At 55.1% G+C, this 13,284-nt stretch overlaps 1 protein-coding gene across 1 annotated transcript in view; it reads right to left on the reverse strand.

Annotated features, from left to right (window-relative positions):
• TPRN (taperin) overlaps positions 1-11,905 on the reverse strand; it is a 19,909-nt gene extending 8,004 nt beyond the window's left edge. The window contains exons 1-3 of the mRNA XM_077787838.1: positions 11,111-11,905; positions 10,894-10,999; positions 9,725-10,767 (exon numbers count right to left, since the gene is read on the reverse strand). Of these exons, the coding sequence (XP_077643964.1) occupies positions 9,725-10,767; positions 10,894-10,999; positions 11,111-11,905 (1,944 nt within the window). The remainder of the gene's footprint in view (positions 1-9,724; positions 10,768-10,893; positions 11,000-11,110) is intronic.
• Between the last annotated feature and the right edge of the window lie 1,379 nt (positions 11,906-13,284).

Below are 13,284 nucleotides of genomic sequence, written 5' to 3' on the forward strand. Positions count from 1 at the left end.
ACTGTGGCTTTTCTCCATTTGCTGCTTGGCTGATGAGCCAAAGCCAAAGTGATAACTAGGGTGTTTACACCTTTTAAACTGAAACCTCTTTGACAATCCAAATCCTCACCTTGTAACAGCCAGAAAAAAGTAACTGATCTAGGCATTAAAAGAATAAAATAATCCTATAATTATATTCCAGCAGGGAGAGTCTGAGTCAGTGTCAGCATTTGATCCCCATCACAGCAGCCCAGAACAGGGGGGCTGAGAAGGACTGAGCCCCTCTCCCCTCCCTGTGAGTGGTTCCCATCTCCTAAACCCGGGGCTCCTGCTGGAGTTGCCTTCCCTGCTCTGTCCTTGAGGAGCAGGATGGGATGGCAAGTGGTGAAGCACAAGCTGAGCTCCATCCCTGCCCCTGTGCCATCCCACAGCACCTCCAGCACGTCCCAACCCAACAAGGGCCTCACCAGATCCAAACAGCTGAGCAGCACCAGGGATCAAGACCTGCTCTCTTCACGTACTGAATTTTCCTCTCATCATCCTCTGTCCTCAACAATTGCCAAGTGACAAATCCAGGGACTGCACTGATTACCCAGGACACGCAGGGGCTGCCAGGAGCTGCTGGGTGTGATTTAAAGCAGCTTTTCACACCTGCTCTATCACAGGATCACAGAATAAGCTGAGTTGGAAGGGACCCACCAGGATCACCCAGCCCAGCCCCTGTCCCTGCCCAGACCCCCCCAAAATCCCACCCTGGGCATCCCTGGCAGCGCTGGCCAAAGGCTCCTGGAGCTCTGGCAGCCTCGGGGCTGTGCCCATTCCCTGGGCAGCCTGGGCAGTGCCAGCACCTCTGGGGGAAGAACCTTTCCTGCTCTCCAGCCTGAGCTGCCCTGGCCCAGCTCCAGCCGTGCCCTGGCTCCTGTCCCTGGTCACCAAGACAAGAGATCAGTGTCTACCCTGCCTTTCCCCCCCACAAGGAAGTTGCCTCCTCTCAGCAGCACAGGAGGCTTTGGCTGGTACCTGCAGGAAAGGTGGACAAGCCAGCATGAACACAAAGCAGGGGTCGACATGTCTGAGGCATCAAGTACGGATGAAACGAGTGTTCTGAAGAACCTTGTGCTCCCGTGCCACCTCACATCGAGGGACATTTGCTGCTGCACTGGTTGTCTAAAGATTGGGTCAAGGAGGCACAGGACATCACCTGATACCTGAAACTGCAGCCAGCTGGGAGTGTCAGCAAGCCTGTGCACACAGAGCATCCCAGGGAGGGCTGCAGAGAGCCCCCAGCAGGGCAGGAAAGCTGCTCAAGCTCCAAACCCATGGGGTTGGTGGGTGGAGGCTCAGGACCTGTACAAAGAGGAGGTTCTAACACAGAACAACCTCCCAGCTGCCACAGAGTGAGAGGGAAGGTCTCTGCACAGACAAGTAACTGCTTGTGAGACTGGAAACAGGTAGAAGCAGAGCTTTTATAGAGTGGACAAAGATTCCTCAAAGGATTTACCCTGCTCTTCCCATCTGACCAGTCCCACAGAGCAGCACATTTAGTGAAAGGAGACAGAAAAGCAGTTCAAACCTCTGCAGAGACCTTCAGTTTTTTCACAACAGCCTGCAGTCAATGATCTAGACAGCTCCCATGAAAAGAAACTTTTAGATAAAGGATTTTTGGGAAAATTAGCCATTTTTTTGGAGTTAGAAATGAGCTCGTCTCTGTGCTTGTCATGAAAACAATAATGTGTCAGCCCAATTGCTGAATAACTCCAGGCACAGACTATGTGGGTAGCCTGAAATAGTGCCCTGGGGACTGCAGAATCACCAGCACATCACCAAGGCATTTGCTATCATTCAGAAGATAAGGAGCTTTTGTGCCTCTAAAGCCCTTCCTTGACACACAAAGAAAGGGTTTTTCCCTGACAAATATCCCTACAACAGAGGGGACTTGAGGCTGGGTTCCTAAATCAGATTAACCCTGTACTGCAATGGCTGAAGCATTCTACGTATGCCCAGGAAACTGCAGATGGCAGTTCAGAAATGTACTTTTCTGTCATTCTGAACTAAAAGAAGAGTTTTGGGGAACTGGAACTATGACACCACAGAATCACTTGATCATGCTTTTCCAAGAAGTATTTCCTGAGAGTAACACTGACTTTTGCTCAGCCATTAACTGCACCTCAGTGAGTTACTGAGTAGAGCTAAGAGCACTAAAGATTTACAGCAGGAGCACGTCAGGGAAGCCCTGTGTGGCTGGCAAAGGAGACATTTCCTTCAGGATCACATCCCAGCTCCCAAGCCACAAGGCAAAACAAGAAAGTCTCCATTTACAAGGCAGCCCACAAAGCCAGCTCTGTGTAATCAATATGCTGAAGCACATGGCAGATAGGAGCAATGCATGGAGATTCGAAATATTAAACTCCTTGTGCAAGACATGGGCAAGTTTCAAATTCCTGATGAGAAGTGACAGGGTAGGGACTGCCCTGAGAGCATGTGGGGCAGGTGGCTTGCTTAACTCTTCCCTTCACTGTGCAGGACAAGGGGAGATTCCAGTGTCCACACAAGCACAGCTGGAGCCCCAGTGTGCCAGGGCACAGAGCAGCCATTCAGCCTGGGAGCCCTTTAGTCCTCTTCACATCTGCAGGCAGAGGAGTCAGAGCCTTCCACAGCTTAACAAGCAACTCAAAAATTTCTTACTTGGCCCCTAAGAGCTGGACAAATCTCCCTACTTGTACAAAACAAATCTCATCTGAATGCACTAAGGGAGCAGGATAAGCAAGGTACAATTAGTGTCAAGACTTGGTGTCCCTATGAAAGCCACACAGAGCTCTCCAACAGCACAACAGCTCTGAGTACAGGCAGCTCTGAGCAGCCTATTTGTAGCTACAACGAGGTGCAGTGCTGGGAGCTGCCGCCCATAAACATTTCTGTGCAACCCAGACTGCCCAAAGCAGCTCACAAAAATACCTGGGTTTGGTGCTGGAATGGGACCCATGGAGCATCATTCCATGGGAAATAGAGAGAGGCTGGGAGCAGAATTATTTCCCACCCTGTCAAGGAGCTCATTCAGGACCAGAGGCTCCCATGATTTGAACAGTATCACCTGCACAACAGAGTTCATGTCTCTCTTGCCCTCGCTCTTTTTTAACATGCAAAAGGAACTTCCTCGATGAGAAGCAAGTGCAGCAGGTTCACCAGGAGCCTCAGGGATGTGCCCTCAGAGCTGCATTTTCAGCAGCTGCAAGAAACACCATTTCCCTACACAAACAAGTGTTTTGTCTGAGATATTTCCTACGTTCTTACAATGCCCACAAAACAGCAGCTCCATCCTGCCAAGTTCCCAAGATCATCCGAAGGGCACTTCTCGGAAAACATCAGCACCAAGTTCCTCCAGCCCAGATTTTCCCAGGATGTTTGTGAAGTTGGTCTGTGTGATCCAGACACTTCATGTGACTCTTCCTACATAAACTGGCAAACAGGGATATCCTCCCAGCCCCATAGACTGCTGCAGTCACTGGAAGTCTGGGTCGTAAATAGGTTTTAAATTCAGGTTTCACTTGGGAGGGGGGTGAGTACAACCCGAGGTGAAGGAGATGCTGCTGCAGCAGCTCTTACCCAGATTTCCTTTACTGCTACTGCACCTAGAAACTAAATATTTTCATTTTCCTTACTGTTCCCCAGATACAACACAGACCAGCAGGACTCCTGCCCCAACCACCCCAGTGTCCTTCCTCTGCTCTCCTCAGAACACCATGACCACGTATGAAAAAAAAACAGAGTGGAAAGGAAAATCCAAACCTAAACAAACTGAATCCTTGAGATGGAGGGAAATTATAAACCATCTCCAATCTGGTCCACAGATTAGGGAAACTGATTAAGAAAACATTAACTGTAATCCTCGTGATTAGAGTTCAGAGCACAAAGTACTTCAAATCTCCTCCTGAGCTCTGGGGCAGGCTGAGCCCTGGGCACGTCCTAACCAGCCTCAAAGCCAGGCTCGGCTCTATTTGCGTAAGAGTTTCTATTTTAGCCCATCTGTCCATTCCCTGCAGTGCTGACAGCAGCAGGCAGAACATAGGGGCAAGAGAACCAGGGGAATTTGGGACCAGCTCAGACTCTCACTGCGGCATGGGAAGAAGCTTGGGAGTGGTGAGGCCATGCAGAGCTTCAATCACAGAAAGTTTCCCACTACAGAGATGAGATAAATCTGACTCAGACTCTGCCAGGGTTTCATACAACAAAGTCCCAGCACTTCAAGGTGCTGGCATGTAGTGGGGAAACAAAAAACCACCCACTGCTCCACTGACAGCCTCGGGGGCAGCTTGTGAAGTGGTTTAAAAGCTGTAACTGCAGCAAATTCTGATTTCCAGGCTTCAGTTATCAACATCACAAAAAAAAATAAAAATCTGTGGACTTAGCAAAGGGCAGGAAAATGGCCCTGTCTGGGTGAAAGAGCCTGCTGCCATCTGACAGCTAATGGAGATCATCTCTGCAGGGGAGGGGCCACACTTCATCATCCAAGACACATTTCCCGAGCATGACTTATCACTGCTGACCTCATCTCCTAAAAATGCAATACATCCATGTCAGATACTGCTACGGCCCCTCCTTAAAGATGGCAGATGAATCTGCCCCAGCAGAACATGGTCAGAGACAGAAAATAGAACAGGAACATGCAGTTCTCCAAGAGCTAAAGAAGACAAATCTCTGCCCTGACCCCTCCAAAACACAGAGATGACATAATCAAATTAATTTTTGCAGAGCAATTTTTTCTTCTACTACCAGATTAGTTTACTTGTGTTATGGTTAATTTATGTTTGTTATACATTGCCAAAAAAAAAAAAAAAAAAAAAAAAAAAAAAAAAAAAAAACCCTCAAACTTCAGGCAGCCACCAGTATTTAGACTCCACACTGTGCAGACTTGCTCCAAACAGGTCTGGGCAGCAGCTGAAAATGTTGATCCCTGCCAACATCCCAAACCTACACCTGGTTCTCACAGGAGACCGTCTCCAGCAGAACTGAACAGATGGAAAACTACAGAGCAAGAAGTTCAGCAGGTTAGACAAAGAAAGCTGCTGTCCATGATCAAAACTGAGGGGCATTTAAAATAATTTTTAACAGACTTTTAAGTGGGAATTTGGAAGCCACATTCAGGCATTACGCAGCTCAAAAGATTAGGACATGGACCATGCTAAAGTCTGTGTAAGCTGGAACTTTTTGAAGTTCAGCTGAACATCTTTGAAGACAGTTTAGCTTTGGACTCCAACTGTTTGGATCCCAGCAGCCTTGTTCCCGTAATCCCTGCTCACACTGGGCTGTGACTCGCCTGCCAGCACACGGCAACCTGCCAGCAGTGACAAGCACTAAACATTAAATCCATCAACAACCTGATGTCTGTTGGCTCTCAGGTCCTGTTATTCACAGGGCTTTGGCTGGCCCGGCCAGATCTCATTCACCTTCCCTGCAGGATCTCCAGGAGGTACCGGATCCTGGAGAGGAAAACACTTGGGACGCCCTGCAGGAGTGACACACTGAAGGAGCAGGGCCAGGGCAGAGTCCAGCCTCCAGCCAGAGCAGAGCCTGAAGCCCAAAGCCAGTGACTGCTCGTGAGGAGCCCAGCTGGCTCTGCAGTGCTCTGTCCTTCCCTAGCTCTCACCCCACACACCAACCACATGTGCTGCAGAAACCCAGATTTCTATCTCACTGACAACTTTATTGCATGTTATTCTGGCAGGTAACCAAACCACCACTGACTCTTGTCAGCTTAGATGAGCAGGATTTTATCCTCTGAGATCCCAAAGATCCACATCCTGCAGCAAAGCCTTCCCTTCCTCCTGGCACTGCTGACATGCCTTTACTTCTCTGCAATAACAGAGTACAAAGAGGAGCCCTGAGCAGAGGTCACTAATAGTAACAGTATGCTGCATCCTCTGCCCCATTCCCAGTTTAGAATAAAGGTCAGTAGGTCTCCTTCCATCCCTGCACATGTATCCTGTCCTCTCTGAGAGCTCAGCCAGCTCCTCCAGCAGCTCCTGGCACGTCCCTTCGGAGCTGCAAACACTTCTCAGCCCGTCCCACCCACACTGCTTTATCTGAACTGCTGGTGGTACTGCCTGGAGAGCTCCCAAAACAGCCCCGGAGCAGATCAACAGCCCTGAAGGACACCTGAGCTCATGCAGGAGCACAGGAGCTCCAGCTCATCCATCCCCCAGGGTGAGCAGGGCTGGGGCTCTGCCCTCCACCTGCAGACCCTGATGTGTCCCATCCCACACAGCCCCACACTGACCTTCACAGCCCCTGTCCCCCCACAGCAGCTCCACAACAGAGCTGGGGACGGATTTTTTTATTTCCAATACATCATCTTCCTCTCCCTCACCAAGCTCCGGCTTCAACCCCCAAAGTAACAGCTGCTTCACATATCTGAAGGTCTGGAAGGAGCAATAAAGCTGTTTATCCTGAAAGGCCTTGAAGCAGCAGCATCCCCCAGGCCACAGCAGAGTCACAAGTCCTACAGCCACTGTCAGCAGCCAGGAGCAGGGGCTGAAGGTCCCTCTGTGCAGAGCAGTGCTGGAACCACTCCCAGGCTGTCCCAGCCACCCTCCCAGAAAGCCATGGAGGATGTGGATCAGGGGACAGGCACCGCATCAGCTCGACTTTGCTGGCACCACTACCACAGTCAGGCAATCAGTGGCCACACATGAGGATGGAAAAGGGAGGCTGAATTTCTACATTTGAAGAAAAACACTATTTGCATCTCAGAGGACAGTGGGGTCCAACTGGCAGGGCTGACACCCTCCTTCCTAATAAATCATTACCCCTGACTGCATAGCCATTGATCCACAGCATTTGCAGACTGTGCTGACCTGCTGTTTATCTCCCAGATTCCTGCTGGGCATCAGCAAACAGTTAAACTTTTCCAAGTTCTTGAAGCTTCACTATGCACTACTTTCTTGAGTATGGAGCATAATTAAAGACCTTTTAAAAGCAAGGTTTGGAAAGGAAGATGCTTGGCACAAGAAGGGCTTGTTCACCCCAAAAGACACAGAAGCTGCTCACTAAAACCAGCATCAGGTTTTGACACCCAAAAAGGAAAGGGGATTGGTTTTAACTGACAACTGCAGCTCCCTGCTCACAAGAACAGTCTGTTTTTGCTCAATTCAGGCCAAAATCAAGTTTCTGAAAACCCCGACACAGCTACAAAACAGAACTCTTGTTTTTGGCTGGTTGCCTTGGAGACACAGAGTGATCTCTTGGGAAGAAACCAAGGAATGCATCTTAATACAAGCTCCTTCCTTTTCAGGCATCAGCACTCAGCCTTATTACCCAGAGTAAAGCCACAAACATCCTCCAGGTCAAGAGTAAACAGAAATCTTTCCATTTGTCCCCATCAGCATCTTCTAGACCTTGGCTACAAAGTCATACTGTGCTTGACTGAGCAGGAAGGAAGTGAAAGAAAAATGGGTGTTTCTCCCATACCACATTTAATTTCACCCAGAAACTTGTATCTTGACTACTTTCCTTCAGCTCCATCTTATTTTTCAAAGGGTCCCTATTTGTTTCAGCTTCCCAAGTTCTGCAAATATAACAGGCAGTCCCTCCTTCGCCTTTTAATCTGTCTCCTCTCAGAAACCAAATGTTTACACAAATTCTCCTGGAGGATAACCCCACATACAGTTCTTAGGGAACAGCTGCGTGTGCACCTTGCAGTATTTGGCACCTGAGCTGCACAGCAGGACAATTAGTCCTGCTAAGCTGATAAGAACAGGGGCAGAGAAGCTCCATGACCTTTCCAATGCCACAAAAATCCACCAGTGACACACAAAACAGTAGTTAACCAATATCACACGATATTTTAGGCTGGGAAAGGTCCTCTGGAGGTCTCTAGCCCAAACTCCTATCTTAAGCAAGACTGACCTGCCAGTTGCTCGAAGCTTTTCCCTGGCAAGTTTCGGACAGCTCCAAGGCTGGTCATGGCACGGCTTTTCTGGGTTTGACCGACCAAAAATCAATTCAGTCACTGCACTGGACTTGTGCTCAACTCCCTCCCTCCTTTTAGTACTGTTATGGACACCTTCCACTGTGCACCATTTAACTGGTTTTACTTGAGGCTTTGTTCTTTGTGCCCCAACAACATCCCCCGCTCAGAAAAATCAGAAGTAGGGTTTACCCACATATGACCATCCCACAAGATTCCCTCTGTGTCCTCTGCTCCATCCTAAGAGCACTCACAACTATAACATGCTGTATTAATATTTTCACCATTTATACCACACACTTGATTTGGTATCAATCCAATTAACACCCCAAACTGAACCTGAACAGAGCCAAAACAGCTGCAATGAGTGCAAGCCAGCAGGTGTTTAAGCAGCAGAACAACTCCAGTCTGACCAAGAATTTCCCTGTAGAAAAACTAGGAAAAGCTACAGGAGCACTGAGCAAGAATCATCACTCTCTGCTCATTTGCTGGTTCTGGATCTCAAGGTGCTCCAGCCCTGCTCCCTGCATTAGTCACCATCAAATTACCACAGGCTGCATGTGCTTAGGGAGGAATTTGACAGCAGCACTCCCTGCCTCCCTTCAAATGAGATGCATCCTGCTCAAAGGATTGACTCAAATTATAATGCTCAGCGCCTCAGGCACCCATGTGCATTCAGTCCCTCAGTTATCTACCTGGATTTGGGTAACGGAAATGTCCCACAACAATTCCCACTGTGGAAAAACGTCACATCACAGCCCTAAAGTGGGGATCTGCCACCTCAGGGTGCTGCCTTCAGAGCCCAACAACTCTCCCCTACTCCTCGTATCACGTCCAGATGCATTTCAACAAGCCTCACAAAGATTAATTCTCAATTTAGGGCTCACAAGGATCTACGTTACTCCCCAAGAGTGAGAAAATCTGGTATTTGCTCACTCCAAAGGCATTTGGAACAATCAGCATCTCCTGGACCTTCAGAGCTGTAGCTGTACATTCAGAAGGAGCAGGTGGTATAATCCTATCAATGGGAGTTAAGTTCTTACTGATCTCTTTCTACCTAATCGAGACCTAATTCTTGAGCCTCTATCAATAGATCACTAATGCAGGAAAATGCCAATACTACACTGCCCAGGGGACCAAGAGCAGCTCAACATGTCCAACCCCTCAGACACATCGAGCAGAGCAGGAGGGCAAGCCCACAGCTGCTCCAAACAAGCAGCTCCCCCTGATTCCCTAAATTCCTGAAATACTTTACTTTCCATTATCGTATCTCGAAGAAGGGCTGGGGTGGGAGAGGCTCTGCAGCTGTTGCAGGGCACATCCCACCCTCGGCTGCTTTGTGGGACAGACCTCAGTGCCCCCTCCATGAGGGCAAATTCTGTTTAATACACCAAGTTCCATCTCCCAGCTATGATCCTCAGGCTCCCTTTAAACTTCCAGGAGACAGTAAAAGCAAACAAGACACTGGGCTTGCAGAGTTGCAAGCTCTCCTAATATTGGATACGAGAAATATTAATCTCTGGTTCCTTTCTCACCATTCTGAAATGTCCTTTGCATCAGTGTGGTGGAGTTCCACCTTCACTCTCCTGTTTCCCACCAGCCCCACGGCTTCACTTCAGAGCCCGTTTTACCCCCAGCTTCAGCCGGGCTGAGGGCATCCTCTGGCTCCCACAAGGGGCAAACACACTGCCCGTGTTCCCAGCAGCGCCTCATGAGCAGCCAAACCCAAAGCAGCCCCGAGCCATCTGTAGCTTGGCTGCTGGGCACAGAACGCCCGGTTACCTTCTTGCGGCGCGAGCCCGTCTTGCTCATGCAGGACCTCTCCAGGGACAGGTACCCTCCGATCACTTCAATCTCGTTCACCGTGGGGTAGCGCTTTTTATGGGCCGTCCCCACTTGAGGCCCATCAGCGTTCTCCACGGCTTTGCCTCTTCCTTTGCTCTCCTCCTCCTCCTCCTCTTCCTCCCGCTGCGGCCTTCCGCTGGCATCAGCGAGAGCCTGCAGCCCCGGGGCCACGGGCTTCCTTTTGGGCACGACAGTGAAGGTGCTGCCTCCCCGCTGCTGGGGGGCAGAGTGTGGTTTGTAGAGGGGCACAGAGGAAAACTCCATCTCCAGGTCAGGGCCGGCTCCTCCGGGCTGATCCGCCAAGCTCGCCGTCCTCGCAGCCGGGCCGGCCCCGCTGTCCGGCTCCACAATGTCATCGATGTAAGTCACAGGGACCGACGGATCCAGAGGCGCCGGCGGGGAAGTGATGGGCTCTTCCTGCTCCGGGCCGGGAGCCCTCGGGGGCTCCGTGGGCGCCTTCCCCTCCGAGGGCGCTGGCGGCGGCCCCGGCCTGGCAATCGGGGCGGGCGGCCGGGCCGGGCTGCCCTCCCGGCGGGGCACGAAGATGAAGGAATTGCGCGAATTCAGGCGCAGCTTGGCCAGAGCCTGTGCCTGCAGGTCGTGGGCCGGGATGGCCGCCAAGTCGGGTTTGGGGGCCGGGTGGATTTCGAAGGAGCCCCCGGCCCGCGGGGCTGAGGCGGAGAGCGGCCGAGTGGCACTGGGGGCCGGGCTGGCGCCGGGCAGGGGCGACACGGCCACCTCGGCCTCCTCCGGCTTTGGCCTCCTGGCGTTGGCTCTGGCGTGGGAAGGGCTGGCGGATGGCACGGGCGGCCCCCGGGGCGTCGCGGGGCGGCCGGCGGGGACAGCAGCGGGCTCGGGGAGGCGGGCGCCGGGGGGCTGCCCCCGGGGTGTGACCGTGAAGGAGTTGGGGCTGATCTTGTGCACAAAGCAGTTGGCCTGAGGGGCCACAGCCTTGGGGGCAGCTGGGACCGCCGGGGGGGCTGCAGCCCGGGGGGGAGCCGGGGCGGGCTGGGGGGCTGCGGGCTGGGGGGTGACAGCCCGGGGAGGTGGTGCGGGCTGGGGGGTGACAGCCCGCGGGGAGACTGTGGGCGGCGGAGTGACAACGCGCGGGGGGACCGTGGGCGGAGGGGTGACAGCCCGAGGTGCCGCCGGCTGCAGGACCGTGGGCTGGGGAGAAGCCGGCTGCGGGACCGCGGGTTGGGGAGAAGCCGGCTGCGGGACCGCGGGTTGGGGAGAAGCCGGCTGCAGGACCGTGGGCTGGGGGGAAGCCGGCTGCGGGACCGCGGGTTGGGGAGCCGCCGGCACCGCAGGGGGGGTGGCGGCCCGGGGGGAAGCGGGGAGCGGCGGAGGGGTGGCCGGGACCGCCGGCGGAGATGCCGGTGCCGCCTTTGGCGCCGGAGCCCGGGGGAAGCCGGGTCCCTTCTGGAGGGGCGCGGGGGCGCGGGGGGAGCCGGGCCCCGCGGGCGGAGCGGCCCGAGCAGCGCCCGGTCCCACCTGCGGCGTGGCCGCGGCCCCGCCGGTCCCGGGCAGCGCGTCCCCAGCGCGGCGTCGGCGGCCCCGCGGCCGCTGCCCGAACTTCTCCAGGAGGCGGCTGACGGTGCCCGGCTCGGCCGCCTCGGGCGGCTCCGGCGGCTCGGCCGTCTCGTAGATGACGACCTGCTCGGCGCGGATCTCGGCGAGCGCGGCGCCGCGCCGGGCCAGCAGCTCCCGCAGCGGGTCGTTGCCGGCCGGGTCCCGGCGGCGGGCGGGCGGCGCATCCCCCGCGGCGAAGCAGGCGGCGGGGTCGGCGCGGGACTCGATGATGAGGATGTTGTCGGCGCGGATGGTGCGGATGCCGGGCACGGCGCTGTACAGCTCCAGCAGCTGCTGCAGCGGCCGCGCCGCGCCGCCGGGCCCGGGCCGCCCCTGCCGCAGCCGGCGCCGCTCGCTCTCCAGCCGCATGAAGGGGTTCTCGCGGAGCGGGCCCAGGCTCTCCGCCACCACCAGCCGCTCCCCGGCCGGGGGCTCGGGCTCGCCGCCCGCCCCGGCCAGCTTGGCCCGCTTGCGCTCCAGGATCTCCCGCTGCCAGGCGGGCGCTGCCCGCGGCCCGGCGCCGAGCGGCGGCTCCGCGCTGCTCATGGCGGCGGCGCTGGGGCTCTGCGGGCCGGGCCCCGCCGCACCGGGGCGGCCCCGCGGCACCGCCCCCGGGCCGGGCAGGCCGTCCCCCGCGGGGCCGGGCCGGGGCCGGGGCCGCCCCGCTCCGGGCCGGGGTCCGCGCTCCGCCCCCGCTGTCCGCGGAAAGGGCGCCGGGGCTGCCGGACAGCGGCAGCGTCGGCCGCGGTGATGTGATCTGAGGCGGTGCCGCATTCCCCGGCTGGGAACCGGCCGAGCCCCGCCGCCAGCATCGCCCTCCCCTCACACAGGAGACCCCCGGCCCGCGACACGAGCCATGGTGATGGACACAGAATCCCAAAACACAAAAACACCCGTATGTGCCCACTCCTCTATCCCGGACTGGTCTGTCTGGTGCCAGCCGAGGATCGATAAACCTTTCAGGGTCACTCTTGGCGTGTCCCTGGACATGGAACAACCCCTGACTCTGGAGCAGTGTCTGTGGTACCCGGACCGTCAGAGGAGTGTTTTAGGGAGAACTCTAATGGATACAAGTGGAGTTTTCCATGACCCATGCCAGCAGAGCAGAACATTTTTCCCATTTTGCTCTTTGCTGCCCAGGGAGGTCGTGGAGACATCCCAAATCCACCTGGAAGCGATCCTGTGTCACCTGCTCCGGGTGACCCTGTCTTGGCAGGGAGCTGGACTGGACGATCTCCAGAGGTCCCTTCCAACCCCAGCTATTCTGTGATTCAGTGATTCAATGACAGCCACTCGTTGGACACAAAAGTGCCGCCGCGGCGTTATTTCCAGTCAGCGCCTGTTATCAGCCGCCCGCAGGTGTCTTTGGGAAGTGTGTGCAGTCAGGAAACGATCGCTTGGCAGCGCAGCACTTCCCACACCTCCCAGATCCTCGCCTGGGAGACTCGGGGGACACGGCAGCCGTGACATGAAATTACCTTTGGGCAGGACTCGGGGAGGTCCCCGAGCCGCACCCGGCAGCCGAAAGCGGAGGTGTGTTTACGGGGAGCAGCTCGGTATCCTGCTGATAAGGCTCCTACCTTTGCCCTCCCGAGCCACAACAGAGCGATTACACTCTCTTCAAACGAGACCTGGAAACGATACCACTAGAAATAGCTTTTACTGCCGAAGCTGCCCGTGCCGGGTGCCCCGCTGGGCTGGGTGCCCCGCGGCTGCAGAGCGGCGCTCTGGGGCGGAGGCAGCTCCGTGCCTTTCACCTTAGATAACTCCGGGCTGGTGTGAGGCTCACGCATGACCTGCCGCACTCCCTCAAGCACAGCTCCATCACGCACCATCTGCCTCCAGCCCTCGCCGGGCCGCAGCGGGTGCCCGGGGCTGAGGATAAAGCGGAGCAAGCGGGTACAGACATTTCCCCGCCTCTGGTG

This window comes from Lonchura striata, chromosome 22, assembly GCF_046129695.1.
Source record: "Lonchura striata isolate bLonStr1 chromosome 22, bLonStr1.mat, whole genome shotgun sequence".
NCBI classification, from domain to species: Eukaryota; Metazoa; Chordata; class Aves; order Passeriformes; family Estrildidae; genus Lonchura; species Lonchura striata.